This window comes from Engystomops pustulosus, chromosome 1, assembly GCF_040894005.1.
Source record: "Engystomops pustulosus chromosome 1, aEngPut4.maternal, whole genome shotgun sequence".
Taxonomy (NCBI): Eukaryota; Metazoa; Chordata; class Amphibia; order Anura; family Leptodactylidae; genus Engystomops; species Engystomops pustulosus.
Window position 1 is genome coordinate 169,612,517 of NC_092411.1, and position 14,910 is coordinate 169,627,426.

Consider the following 14,910-nt stretch of genomic DNA (forward strand, 5'->3'; position numbering starts at 1 on the left):
AAGGGCTTTCTTTACACAATTTTATTGCATTTTTTTTCTTCTTTACTGATTTTAGGTCTTTCTGCATTATGAAGCAGTCCATAGATTAAAACATATAAGCAAAAGCTATAACAAGCACTTTAAAAATCAAGAAATCAAGCATTCAGACATTTTGTTTTCTCAGAGAACGGTATGCAGAGGATTAGCAGGAAAATCATAATCTACCTCCTGTAATCAGTTTCTGGCTATAAATTACTGGTGAGAAGTACTCTATTAGTAATACATTAAATGTAGATGGCAAATAACAGAAAATAACACACAGGCTCAAGAGTTTTAATAATCACAATAACCTAAATAGATGCTACATTTTTTAAGTGAAATTATAAAGGCTGCGTAGCAGCAATATAGAGCAAGCTATTCCAGCAGCTGAAACCAAAATGAAGTACCAGAACAGGTAAGTGTCAATGTGGAAAGACAATATCATAAATTTCATCATAGTTTTCTACAAAATGTACTTCTAGTCCTTCAGTGATGAACTTAGCCAAGTCATAGTAATGTTTCTTGTTTTCTGAAGGTAGAATGATGCATGAAACACCTTCTCTTTTAGCCTAAAATGAAAGCAAATAACATATTTAGAGTTTTTAAACAGGATAGTAAAGATAAATTTGTCCACTTTTGCCCAATATCCAACTAGCACGAAATCAATGTAATTGTATAATACAGTGTAATGTAAAATAATTTTTATCAAGTAGTGCAAAGGGAAAGAGCCCATGCACTGCTAATTACTAGAAAGGCCATTGTAAATATTTCAGTGGCTTTGACTACAAAGAGGGCATCTGTAATTAATGGAATGAGCTTTTCCGTTAGTGACATGCAATATGTCAACAAGGAAACTATACTTTGTCGAGAACCATGATCAGCGCAGCTTTGATAATTCAAGGTTGCAGATCTTGTTTTTAAACTCTTTTTATTAAGAATTTCTTTTCAGGCATACATTACATGTACAATCTTGCACAAAGCTACAGAAAATATAAGCTGTATAATATAAGAAGTACTTCCTAATAAAAGGTAGGTAGTACATCATCTCAGTGGTTGACACACAGGAAAACGGTATCATATCGTACCAATGCAAGAAAAAGCATCAATCAATGCCATAAATTAGGTACAATATATTTCCCAGCAATTACTGCAGCATCATACCAAAAACAACCAGAAATAACCAAAGATAAACAGGGGAGAGAAGGCCAAAGGGAAAAAGGGGGAAAAACAAACATTCTCATACACAAGTTCCTTAACTCCTTCCCACTCTGTGCCTTCATGGATATTCCCTGCTCGATCGGTGCCTGAGCTTAGACCCAAGGGCTGTCCAAAGTAAATGCCTGAAGGTCCGGTTACATACAGGACTTACAGGCAGTGAATCAGCCTATGCATCAACATAGACTGACATTGCCAATACCCAGTGCAAATTTCAAACAATTGCTTGTTTAAGTGCCATCGTGGGACAAGTAAAAAAGTAAAAAAAATATTGAAGAGCCTTTTCCATGAGTCCACCATGAAGGTCACGTGGAGGGTGACCTCTTGCCCACCTGCTTGTACAGGAAACAGCCTCCACTTATCCTCCTACACCAGTGTAATAATAAATAACCGTAAGGAATAGGAGAATAGAAAACAACAAATATATAGGGCCATCATGGCAGACTCAAGGAAAAAGAATTACCAGTAGGTACTACTTCAGCTCTTCCATATCGTTCCCCATGAAGGCCATGTGGAGATATACCAAATATTACCTAAAGGTAGGACCACCACCTAGAGAACTTGGAGCCCGAAGGATAGATCCCTGCAGATCCAGACGACAATGTGTCACAAAAGGTGAACGGGACGGCCCATGAGGCCCCCTGCATATCTGATCTATTGAAGCAACCCCTCTTTTTGCCCAGGATAACAGGTTTTTTTTATAAATGTGCGGAGCCATATGGCGATGGAAGATTTAGAAGCAGATTTCCCTCTATTTTTCCCTGAAAAGGATATAAGTTATGGAGATACTGGAGGACTGCTTGCCTGACATCCAGGAAATGTCAACTTTCTTCCCTAGAAGAGTGTGGATTTTTACAGAAAGTGGGGAGAGTAATCTTGATCCCTGTGAAAATCTGAAACTATGTTTGGGAGTAAAGAGGGATCTAGTCTGAGGGTAATCCTGTCTGCTGAAACAATAAGATATAGTCTCCTGATTGATCAGGCTTGTAGTTCCCCTAACCTACGTGCTGATGTAATGGCCACCAAGAATACTACCTTTAGAGTTAGATTTTATATCTAACTGGCCTAAGGGGGGTTGTGACAGAGACTCCAGTACTGTAGACAGATACCACTGAGGAGAGAGAACTTTTAGGGATGGTCTCAGTCTAGCTGTTGCCCTAAAGAATCTAGAGATCCATCTATGATTGGCTAAAGAGCAATCAAAGAAAGTACTTAAAGCTAGCACCCTGAAGATTCAGGTCTCTGCTCTAAGTCCCACCTCTAGGCCCTCCTGAAAAAATTCTAGAATTTGGGCAATGTTGGGATTGTTTTGATCAGGGAAAGAATCACCTGCCCAGGAGATAAATCTCTTCCAGATCTTCCTGTATTATTGCCATCGTAACTGGCTTACAACTATTTTGTAGTGTCTTTATTACTGTAGAGGTGAGACCCCTGGCCATCAGGATTTCCTTTTCAAAAATCCACACAGAGTGGGTCAGAAAAGCTGGATCTGGACGGAGAATTGGACCTTGGTGTAGAAGATCTAATGTCTGGGGTAGATGAATAGGATCTTCCAATGCCAACTTCTGGAGTAGGGAAAACCACATTTTCTTCTGCCACCTAGGAATAATGAGGATTATTTTGCAATTCTCCATCAACAGCCTCTGTACAGTTTTTGAGATTAGCGAGAGAGGTGGAAAGGTACATCTAACTGGAAGTTCCACTCTTGGATGTCTACTCCCTGAGGATTGTCCTTCTTTCTTAGGGAGAAGAAGTATTTCTTCTTTGCATTCTGATGGGAGGCAAATAGATCTACTTGGGGATACCCCATTTTTCGATTATGTTAAAATAGACCTTTTGATAAAGAGTCGTTGCTGCTTAAAAAATCCTCTGCCTGGTTCTCTTTTCCCGAGACGGAAAGTTGAAATGGACAGCACATTGTTTTCGGCCCACCTGAAGACCTGTGTGATCTGCAGCAATTTCCTCGATCTGGTGCCTCCTTTCTTTGGACATTGGTGCAGTGTCCAAAGTGGGACTTAGGATTAGGGAAGGAGTACTATTTTTGGATCCAGCAACAAATTGATAAGTGCATTCAATTTTTTTCATACGGATATTCTTTTGTGTGGGTTTTATTGAAACCAAGTAGAAAATAGAAATTGCATGATCTGAATATTGTGTGGGAGGTAAAGGGGGTAAGTCATTCACCTTTACTTATTTAGGAAAAGCGCTGCCTGATTAATAATGGGGTGTGGCTATCTAATTAGCAGCCTTTTAAACTTCCGTGGTCAGTTTGTCTGGTAGTTTGCAGCCAGATCTTGTTGCAGTGAACATAGTGGCTTATTGCGGCAAATAACGTATTTAAGAGCAATCAGAAAAGCGAGTGTGCATTGATCCTAAGTCGTGCAGTGTCTAAGTGGGACTTAGAACTAAGGGACAAAAGGTAACTGATGTATGTTTGTGGTACTTTTCTGTGAATTATTCTTTACTTCCATATTTCTATTGTATTCCCCATTAGTACAATGTACTTCATAAGTGGGAATGCTACACAGTGTACATCCTGTGTAATGTATGCTTTTCTTAAACAACCGTTTGAGGGGAAATACTGCTGTGCGGGATGTGTGAAAATTGCTCATTTGGAACCAAAGGTTCTGGATCTAAATGACCAAGATTCAAGGCTGAGAGCAATTGACAATATGAAGTGAAGTTTGCTGCTCCTGAAGCACACTCTCTGGGGGAGATGGATATGGGGATGGAAGTATGGGGGTGCAGAGTGAGGGGGTAACTAGTGGTAACTTGTAAAAGAGTGAAGAGTATCAGGGAGTCTAGTCCTGATCTGGTGCACCCCAATAAGTTTGCCAGGCTGGCGGATATAAGCTCAGGGGTAGCAACACTGAAGCAAGACATGGTCTCTAGCAACCATGGGACTGTCCAGTAAGAAATGTAATGAGAACACAGGCAGGGTCAGACAGGTGCTGGTAGTGGGAGATTCCATTATTAGGGGAACAAACAGGGCAATCTTTCACAAAGACCATGTGTTGACAGTGACAGTGTGTTGACAGTGTCAGGTGCTCAGGTTAGGCATGTTGCGGATCGGGTTGACCGATTACTAGGAGGGGCTGGTGAGGAACCAGCGGTCATGGTACACATTGGCGCCAAACACAAAGTAAGAGGTAGGTGTAAGGTCCTTAAAAATTATTTCAAGGATTTAGGCCATAAGCTCAGGGCAAGGACCTCAAAGGAAGTTTTCTCTGAAATACTAACTGTATCATGTGCCACAACAGAAAGACAGCGAGAGATTAGGGAGGTAAATAAGTGTCTGAAAAGGTTGTGTAAGAAGGAGGGCTTTGGGTTCATGGAGAACTGGTCTGACTTTGCTGTAGGCTACAGGCTCTACAGTAGGGATGAGCTGCAGTCTTTTTAGAAATGATTGTTTAAATTAAAAAAGGGGGAAGGGGGTTTGTTTACATGTGAAATCTTGCCTCAAGCCGGTCCTGCAAGATGAAATCAGTGACGCAAATGAAAATGTGGAGTCCCTATGGGTGGCATTAAGGAGAGGGAGAAAGAATAATAAAATATTATTTTATATTATTTAGGAGTTTATTATAGGTCTCCAAATTCAACCCCTAAACGCTGAAGTCACTTTTCACCTTCCTGTGTCACTATAAGTGGTTATAATTTTGGAACGCTTTAACATATCCAAGTGATTTTGAAATTGTTTTCTCGTGACAGTTTGTACTTCATGTTAGTTGAATAATGTTGGTGGTATGTTTTGCATTTATTTATGACAAACTCAGATATTTGGTGAAAATTTTTCTATTTTCGAAATTCAAAATGTTCTACTTTTTCCACACATTTCCATAACAGCAAAAAAAACAAAAAAAAAAACTTAATAACTAACATTCACCGAATATCTACTTTATGTGGAAATGTTATTTTATGCATACTCTCATTTTTGTAGGATGTTATGGGGCTTTGAACATTAGGTGCTATTTTCACATTTTCATAAAAACTCTAAATCATGCATTTGAGGGACCTGCTAAGATTTCAAGTCACTTTGAGAGACCTAAATCAAAGTAAAATCGCATAAATCACCCCATTATAGAAACTACACCCCTCAAAGTACGCAAAACAACTTTTATGAAGTTTGTTAACCCTTTATTTGTTTTACAGGGGTTAAAACAATCAGATACAATTTTGAAATTAAAATTATTTTGGCTAAATGAATGTGTTTTTCCTAGAATGTACACATTCTCAGTGGGTAAAATACCAAAACGCTCCACAAAGTTTGATACCCAATCTTTCCTGAGTATAACAATCCCCAATACATGGTGGTAAACTGCTGTATGGGCACACGCCAGGGCATTGAAGGGAAGCTGTGCCATTAAGACCAGATTATGCATTGCCACTTTTTATTGGCTCTACAATCGTTATTTTTTTGGCAATTTGGACAAATAAGGGCTTATTTTCTGCAAAATTAGATGCACTTCACAAATACTTCATTTTATTAGGTCATTAGCTTATTGATGAGATTTTATTAATTCTTGAATGTATGGAGGAAAAGAAAATCGTAAATTTTGGTTTACTTTCTTTTTGTATTCCTTGGGGGTCATACACTAAAAATACTATATTATCTTTATTCTACAGATCACTACGATTATGGTGATACCTCATTTATATAGATTTTTTAATATATTTTTACAATTTTACTAGAAAAAAACAAATATTATGAAAATCTCATTTGTTTTCATATCACCATCTTTTTGGAGATATAACTTTAATAATTTTTGGTTGACAGAGCTGGTTTAGGGCTTATTTTTTACTTAGTGAGTTACCCTTTTAAGTGGGGCTATTTTGGCGCACATAACTTTTTCTGATCACTTTTTGAACATTTTTGTGAAGGGATTTTATGAAAAATTTACATTTTTGGCAAGCAGGTTCACTAATATTTTACAGATTGTTACAGATGCAGTGATACCAAATATGTGGGGTTTTTTTTGGGAATTTTGTATTTTATTGTTAGATGTATATAGAGAATGTTTGTGTTTAGGGGACTTTTCTTTATTTAATTAATTCTTTTTATTACAAAAACTTTATTAAGTGTTTTAAACTTTATGTTTTAACAGGTTGGCTTTAACCAGCGATGCTTTGAACGCTTGTTCAAGCTCACATAACACAGTGTGCTCAGTGTGTTAGAGCTGGGGCCTGCTACAAGGCAGCACCCCGTCCCGGAAAAGATCGCGCAGCCCCGGGGGAATTGGCACCTCCCGCCATGCAGTATTATTACGTCAAATGTTATAGATTTTTTTTCCCCACATTAGGTTTTATAGTACAAAATTAGAAAAACGTAATAATAAATATAGAAATTTGTTTTTGCTATATACATACTAACCGGTTGAATAAATCTAACCTATAACTTAGGGTATATGGTGAATACCAAAAAAAAAGTAAATATCAATTACAGAATTTATGTTTTTTTGTACAAACACCCCACAAAAAGTTAACCCCTATGGGACTCGGCCTCTTTTTGCCTTTAGGACGCGGTCCCATTTTTCAAATCTGCCCTGTCTCTCTATAAGTGCTTATAGCTTTTGAACGATACAAGAAATCCAAGGGGATTTTGAGATTGTTTTCTCGTGACACATTGTACTTCAATTAGTTTAAAAATTTGGATGATATCTTTTGTGTTTAGTTATGAAAAAAAAACTAAATTTGGCAAAAACTTTGAAAAATTCTTTATTTTCAAAGTTCTAAATTCTCTACTTTTGATGCAGATAGTCATAGCACCCAAATAAATTCATAACTTATATTTCCCAAATGTCTGCTTTATGGTGGCATGGTTTTTTACGATTCCACATATTTTGCTAGAATGTTATGGGGCTCAGAACCTGGGGCCATTTTTAAAATTTTTGGGAAAATCACCAAAACTAATATTTAGATGGACCTACTCAACTTTTAATTGACTGTTTTTTTTAAAAGTATTTATTTTTGCAATTTTGAAATTTTATACAATTAAAATAAACAAAATCGAAGAACAAGATTGTCTGTCACATATTTCTTTCCCCCCATTACAGGATTATTAAGCAACAACCATGGTAACAATCAGGTTCTTACTGCGTTTCAAAACTAACCGAGGGATATTACAGTAAATGACAGCAGGATACTACAGCCAGACATCCTGATACAACACAAATAACTATTGACACATAGACAATCAGTCACACACACACACACACACACCAGCACGCTCAGTCTCCTTCATCATGGAGAGGAGTATATATCACACGTGATTATAAGGCAGTATGGGGAGTCGCGCACCATCTGGACCAGATGCGATCAAACTTCTGGGGACACTTCCTGTTGGTATACAGGGACCGGTAGTGGGGAATGACACTGTTAATAAGTAGTATCCATCTTTTTAACGGAGGGGGCTCCTGGTCCTTCCAGGTCATCACCACCACTTTTCGGGCGTAGTATAATACAAACCTAAAGAAAATTTTGTCATAGTGGCCATTGATAACTTCATTTATGATACCGAGGAGACACACAGAGGGAGACAGTAATCGTGGGAAATCAAAGTGTACATTTAGGAACTCCAGCACTTCGGACCAGAAGACATGGACCCTAGGGCAGGACCAGACACAATGCAGGAAGGATCCGACTTCAGCCTGACAGCGAAAGCAAAGATCATTGGGCATTGCTCCCATGCGGAATAGTCTAGCAGGGGTGAAGTATACTCGATGGAGGAATTTAGATTGGATCAGGAAGTCCCTCGCGCTCACTACAGATGTGAAGTAGGACAGTTCGACCTCCCTCCAGTCATCATCTGACAGGTCAGGGATATCCTGTCTCCAGCGTTCACGGGCTCTATCAAATGGTCTGGACTTTTGCTCTTGCAGGAGAGCATAGCACTGAGTGAGTGGCTTAGGGAGGTCCGGGGTACTCATCAGAGTCTCTAGTTTGGAGAATTTCACTGTCAGGCTGAAGGAGCCGAATTGGGCTTTGAATGCATGTCGCAGTTGCGTGTAATGGAAGCTGGCCGTAGTGGGTACAGTATGTCTCTCCCTTATTTCGTTAAAGCTGAGTAATTCTGCTTCCGGAGATAATAGCTGGCCTACAAATTTCACCCCCGCCGCCCCCCACATTGTCCAGCCCGGGAGGGAGAGGAAGTGAGAAAGCCACGGATTGAGCCACAATGGAGTCCTGGGCGAGAGAGGGGGAGAGCTGCTCGGTTCTACCAGGGATTGCGCCCTACGCCAGCACACCGCTACCGTACGTAGGGGAAGTGGGGTATCAGATGGGGACTTGTATCTGTACAGCAAGTTTGTAAGGGCCTCGTAGGAACCTACCAGGGCACCAGCCAGTGCAGTAGCTGCATTACCCATGTCTATATCTATCCACCACTGGGCATATACTAGCTGGGAAGCCAGGTAATAAAGATACAGATCCGGGGCAGCCAGTCCACCCCTAGCCTTGGGAGCCTGAAGCAGCGCTAAACTGAATCGTGGGGCACTACACTGCCAGTAAAAGGACCTGAGAATGCCGTCTATGCGTTTAAACAGGCTCTTTGGAAGCAGTATAGGACAAGCGTGAAAAAGGTATAAGAATTTTGGAAGAAAAATCATTTTAAATATGTTAATACGCCCGTACAGAGACAAGGGGAGAGTGGACCAGGCTTTTAGACGCGATTCAGTTGCAGTTATCAGGGGTGTAATGTTTAACTCTGTAAATGCCTGGACCTTGCGTGACACCTGGACTCCCAGATATTTAAAGGTGGACACCACCTGGACTGGGACGGGGAGGGAGTGTACCCCTACATCAGATAAGGGAAAGAGGGCTGATTTGTCCCAGTTAACCCGAAGGCCTGAGAACCCCCCATAGCGTTCTATCAAGGACAGAAGGGATTCCAGAGAGGGGCCCACATCTCCAAGATATACAAGTGTATCATCAGCATAGAGAGATACCTTCTCAATAATAGTACCTCTAGTTATGCCCTTAATGCCCTCAGAGTGGCGGATCGCCACAGCAAGGGGTTCAATGGCGAGTGCGAAGAGGAGGGGAGATAGTGGGCAACCCTGTCTAGTGCCCCTGGCCATAGGGAGAGTAGGTGAGATGTTAAGATTAGTCCGTACCCTAGCCTTGGGATCATTATACAGTAGTTTAACTAATGCTGTAAATCGAGGGCCAAAACCCATTCTAGGCAGGAGGGTCCATAAATATGTCCACTCTACTGAGTCAAACGCCTTACAATTGTCTAAGGATAATATAAACCCAGGGTCTGGAGACCGCTCTGCTTCTGCAATGTTCAGGTGTAGTCTTTGTATATTTATGTCAGTTCCCCTCCCAGGCATAAAGCCTGTCTGGTCTGGGTGAACCAATGATAATATTACTTTGTTAAGCCTTGTCGCCAGAATTTTTGCTAGTATCTTAACATCTGAGTTTAGGAGGGAAATTGGACGGTATGAGTCGGGAAGCAGAGGGTCCTTGCCAGGCTTGGGAAGAACTACAATAAGGGCCTCTCGCATGGAGTCGGGGAGGGAACCGCTGTCAAACGCATCGGAGTACAGGCTAAGGAGAAGGGGGACCAGAGTCTCACAGTTATCCCTATACCACTCACCTCCCAGCCCATCAAGTCCAGGAGTCTTACCGGGGGGCAACGATTGGATGGCCAGTTCCACCTCCTCCGCCGAGAGCGGGGCATCAAGCTCCGAAGACTGTGCCGGTGTGAGCCTCCATAGTGGAAGACTGTCAAGGAATCTGGAAATCTCGACGGAAGAGGCGGACAATCTGGAGCTGTAAAGAGAGGAATAGAATTCATAAAATACCATGTTAATGGCCCGGGGTTCTGTAATCAAGGCTCCGTTACCATCAATAATAGAGGGAACGGAAGCACAAGGACGTTCAGCCCGCGAGAGATACGCAAGCAGCTTCCCGTTTTTATCTCCGAATTCAAAGATGGACGCTTCCCTGGCTTGCAGGCGCTTGCTGGTGCGCTCCTTCGCTACAGCTAAATGGTTCCTCTGCGCCTGAGCCCAAGTCTTTTTATTCCCTGGAGTAGGTTTATCTAGATATTCCTTTTCTGCGGTCACCAGTGCAGCGGTCAACCTCTCCTCCTGCGCATTTAAGGACTTCCTATGGCCAGCTACCCCCGACATGAATGCTCCCCGCACCGAGGACTTGTACGAGTCCCAGACTAGAAGAGGATCAGGATGAGTTGAGTGTACGTCCCAGAACTCGCTGTGCGCTGCCCTAACAGTACTCTGGACCGCTGGGGATAGGAGCCAAGCCGGGTGCAGGCGCCATAAGCGGGAGTCGCTGGGGGGGCCTATAAGGAGACTGATGAACAAGGCGGAGTGGTCTGATGCACTGCGCGGGCAATAGGATACCTGATCAACGTGCGGCAACATATCTGGGGAAACAAAGGCCAGATCAATCCGAGAGAAGCTCTTATGAACAGAGGAATAAAATGAATATTCTCTCTCTTGAGGGTGTTTACTACGCCAAACATCGGCAAGGTCTAGAGAAGTGAGCCACTCATTCAGACGGACCGAGCCTGTGTCCAGACCACTTGTACGATCTAAGGAGGGATTAGGGACAGCATTGAAGTCACCAATGCAGAGTATCGGACTTGGAGGCATAGCAGCCAGCTTACTGGATATTAGGTGCAATACAGCTGGATCAAAGGGAGGGGGGACATAAATAGACGCTATAGTAAAGGTAAAGCCCCACAAGGCACAATGTACGATCACAAAACGGCCAAAGTGATCCGGTGCTACCTGTATGACTTCTATGGGAAGCGCTTTGGATATGAGTATGGATACTCCCCTGGCGTAGACAGAGTAAGAGGAATGATAACCTCTAGCCACCCATGCCCGCTTCAGGGAGAGGACCTTCTGACCCGTAAGGTGTGTCTCTTGGATACATACAATATGGGGGGCCTGACGCTTAATGACATCTAACATCAGAGCCCTCTTGAATTTGGAGTTAAGTCCCCTCACATTCCAGCTCATTACCTTAAGTGAAGACATCTTAGCGGAAGGGAAAGGGGTGTGGGGAAGGAGACATGAGCAACCAAGCATTCATCCTTTCATACCACAGAGACATAGACAGACAGACAACAGTGAGCATAACGAATATAACCAGAACTGTACTAACAATCCCAAGAATATAAACCCCCTGTCTAACACCCTAACAGCAGTAGTGTAGACCTAGACCCACTAACAGTCAAATAGCAGAACAGTGGTCCCTAACTTAAGACAAACCTACACCATTTGTCCCGGGACCTTCAACCCTTAATGTATATGTGATCAGGAGGTTATTAGGCAGCCATATTTTGCGAGAACCAAAGAGGAGATAGGGGAGGGGGGAGAGAAAGGAGGGAGACGTAGGGAGGTAGTGGTAACAGGAAAGGGGGGGAGGAGGGAGAGGGAGGAGGGCGGAGGGAGAGGAGGAGGGAGAGGGAAAAGTGCCATGTGTGGCGCACTGGTCGATATGACCAAAAAATAGAACGCAATCAGTCACAGGGTACATTTTGTGAGGCACGTAGTATGTAAACAGATAGTAAAAACCTATAATAGTGATCTGGGACCCCTAAATATCTAATCAGGACTAAGTCCAGCATTGTCATTGCATATCAGATAAAAGGATATGTGAGTCCAGTCACTCAGGAGGTGCGGGCCTTCCAGCTGGGGCCCGTGGAGCTGCATCAGCCCAGTGAAGTGCTTCGGTTGGGCAGGTGAAGAAACGAGTCTTCGGTCCGTCCACAATTCGGAGCTTGGAAGGATACATCATGGAGTATTTATACCCCTTGTCACGGAGACGGGCACGGACCTCAGTAAATTGTGCTCGCTGTTTCCTGACGGATGCAGAGAAATCAGGGTAGAAGGACACTCTGCTGTTGGCATAGAGGATTTCTCCCTTGGTACGGACAGCCCTGAGGATAGAGTCCCTGTCCCTAAAGTGCAGCAGCCGGGCCAGGAAGGGTCTTGGATTGCCCCCTGGAGGGCCAGGGCGGGATGGCACACGATGGGCCCTCTCCACTGTGAAGAACGGGGAAAAGGTATCTGCAGGCAGCATATTTTTGAGCCAATTTTCAAAAAAGGATACCGGGTCAGACCCCTCCACTTTTTCGGGGAGGCCAACCACTCTGACGTTGTTCCGTCGCAGGCGGTTTTCGAGGTCGTCAGCTCTGTCGATGGATGCAGACATTTGGCGCTGAAGCTCTCTGATCTGTGTCGGCATAGGCCTCTGGACATCCTCCACCTCAGATATTCTGCGTTCAGTTTCGGTGATTCGCTCTTTGGCTTTGTGGACATCATGTCTTAAAAGAACAAAATCCTGTCGCAGCTCATCCACCTTGGTAACCAGTTTGGATTGGCATCCGTTAATGGCCGCCAGCACCTCTGCAAATTTTCGATCCAGCTCCGTGGCCGCGTCAGGCGGATCATCGCCCTCTTCATAACTTACAAGCTGCGGCGGGCTCTGGGAGCCTTCAAAGAGGGAGGGAGAGGAGTTTGGGGACCCCTGAGGAGAGCAGGGCTGTGTGCGGGAGAATCTCCCCAACTTTTTAGCAGCATTCGACTGTATCTGCGCAAGAACTGCTTGGGATGTGGAGCAATCCTGCGCGTCCAGGGGTTCCAGGGACTGGAATGGAGGATCTTCATGGACGGATTCATCATCCGATGGAGGCGCAGACGCTGCTTTGAGCATTTTAGCCGTTCTCCTCCGGTTACCCATGGCGTCTGGGCAGGGGGGGGCCAGTGATAAACAATCGCGGAGCCTAGCGTCCAGTAATTAGCAGAGATACAGTACAAACCCACGTGGAGTATTGCAGCGGCACTGCGAGGGTTAATATAAAGCAGAACCCAGGAGCAGGGGATCACTGGGAGTATGGAGGACTCAGTGCTGGGCTGCACAACTAGGGGTCCCCAGGGCAGAGGTGGGCAGCAACAGGGGAATTACTTCCCTACCTGGTCCCGGCTCAGTCTGGCAGTGTCAGGGTTAACCCTGCGCGCCTAGGCCTCAGGCAGCGCAGGGGAGTCCCCCAAGATGGCGCCTCCAGCAGGATGCAGTGCTGGCTGGAGCTGTCACGGTGCCTCCGGTGGTGGGAGCGTTGTTCCGGGCTGCAGGGGAGGAGGATGATATCCCCGGTGATCAGCAGCGCTGTGTACCTGCCGCGGGACCGGGCGGCTAGGATCGGGCCGCCGCGCTGGTCACGTGGCCGGCTGCAGGGGAATGCCGGGGAGCGGTGCGGAGTCCACAGCCGCCTCAAGATCGGTGCCGGTGGACAGCGGCAGGTGCGCGGGGCACAGCGGAGCAGGAGAGAGGTGGCACAGGTGAGGGATGGCTGCCTGGGAAGGGAGATAGGGTGTCGGGTCCCGGGAGCTCCGCGGCGCACGTCCGCTCAGTCCGGCATCAGGCCACGCCCCCCCTTTTAATTGACTGTTGAACCCATTATGGAAACTACACACCTCAACGTATGAAAAACCGGTAATTACTCACCGGTAATTGTGTTTCCTTGAACCACGACAGCACCCAACCAGAGAGAGGGATCCGCCTCCAGGGACAGGAAACCCAGACTTCAAATTCTGCGGTACGCCCCACCTCCTTCAGTGGATTACAGAGACTGTATGGGACTTAATGTTCTCGATTAATTCTGACCACCGTGTCATTCAGTATCACTTTCAATGAGAGAATTTCACACCTCTGTGACACACACATAACACTGAACACCCAAGTGTGAAAAAGAATTTACAAGGGAGGGAATACCCAGGGTGCTGTCGTGGTTCAAGGAAACACAATTACCGGTGAGTAATTACCGGTTTCCCCCTCTCACCACGACAGCACCCAACCAGAGAGAATAACATAGATGAAATCCTTAGGGAGGGATAACCGAAGAAAGAACCCTTCGCCCAAAGGAAAGTTCCTGTGCACCTGCTACATTTAGCCTATAGTGCCTATAGAAAGTATGTGGAGAAGACCAGGTGGCAGCCTGACAAATCTGATTAACCGACACCTCTCTAAATTCTGCCCATGAGGAAGAAACTGCTCTAGTGGAATGGGCTTTTAGACCTTCTGGTATCGGCTGACCGGCTGCTACATAAGCGGAGCTAATGGCTTGCCTAATCCATCTAGCTATAACTACCGCTGAGGCCTTCTGCCCCCTATTCTTGCCACCAAAAAGAACAAAAAGACTATCAGATTTTCTCCAATCTCTAGTCCTATCCAAATATAGCTCAATGGCCCTTTTAACATCTAATTTGTTAAACTCCCTTTCCCTATCCGTAGAAGGGTTGCTACAGAAGGATGGGAGCCTGATCTCCTGGGATCTATGGAATCTAGAGACTACCTTTGGTAAAAAGGCCGGGTCTGTCACCAGAACTACCCTGTCATCCAAGATCTTGAGAAAAGGCGCTCTACATGATAGAGAAGATATCTCTCCAACCCTACGGGCTGAAGTGATTGCTACCAAAAATACAACTTTAATGGTCAACCACTTTAGTGAACAAGACTCCAGGGGCTCAAAGGGATCTCTTATCAGATAATTTAATACCAGAGTGAGGTCCCAGGGGGGCACCGTACATCTCCTAAAGGGGGTCATACGAGATGCCGCCTTTATGAACCGAGATATCCAGGGATGAGAGGCTAAAGGGGACTCAAACAGGGAGCTAAGGGCAGAGATCTGAACTTTAAGGGTGGCAG

The 14,910-nt window shown here is 44.5% G+C and overlaps 1 protein-coding gene across 3 annotated transcripts in view; it reads right to left on the minus strand.

Annotated features, from left to right (window-relative positions):
- Nucleotides 1-298: 298 nt before the first annotated feature.
- Nucleotides 299-14,910, minus strand: part of LONP1 (lon peptidase 1, mitochondrial) — a 562,611-nt gene continuing 547,999 nt past the window's right edge. For all 3 annotated transcript variants that reach the window (XM_072113845.1, XM_072113844.1, XM_072113842.1), the window contains one exon: nt 299-587. In XM_072113845.1, coding sequence (XP_071969946.1) covers nt 441-587 — 147 coding nt within the window. In that variant the 3' untranslated portion in view covers nt 299-440. The remainder of the gene's footprint in view (nt 588-14,910) is intronic.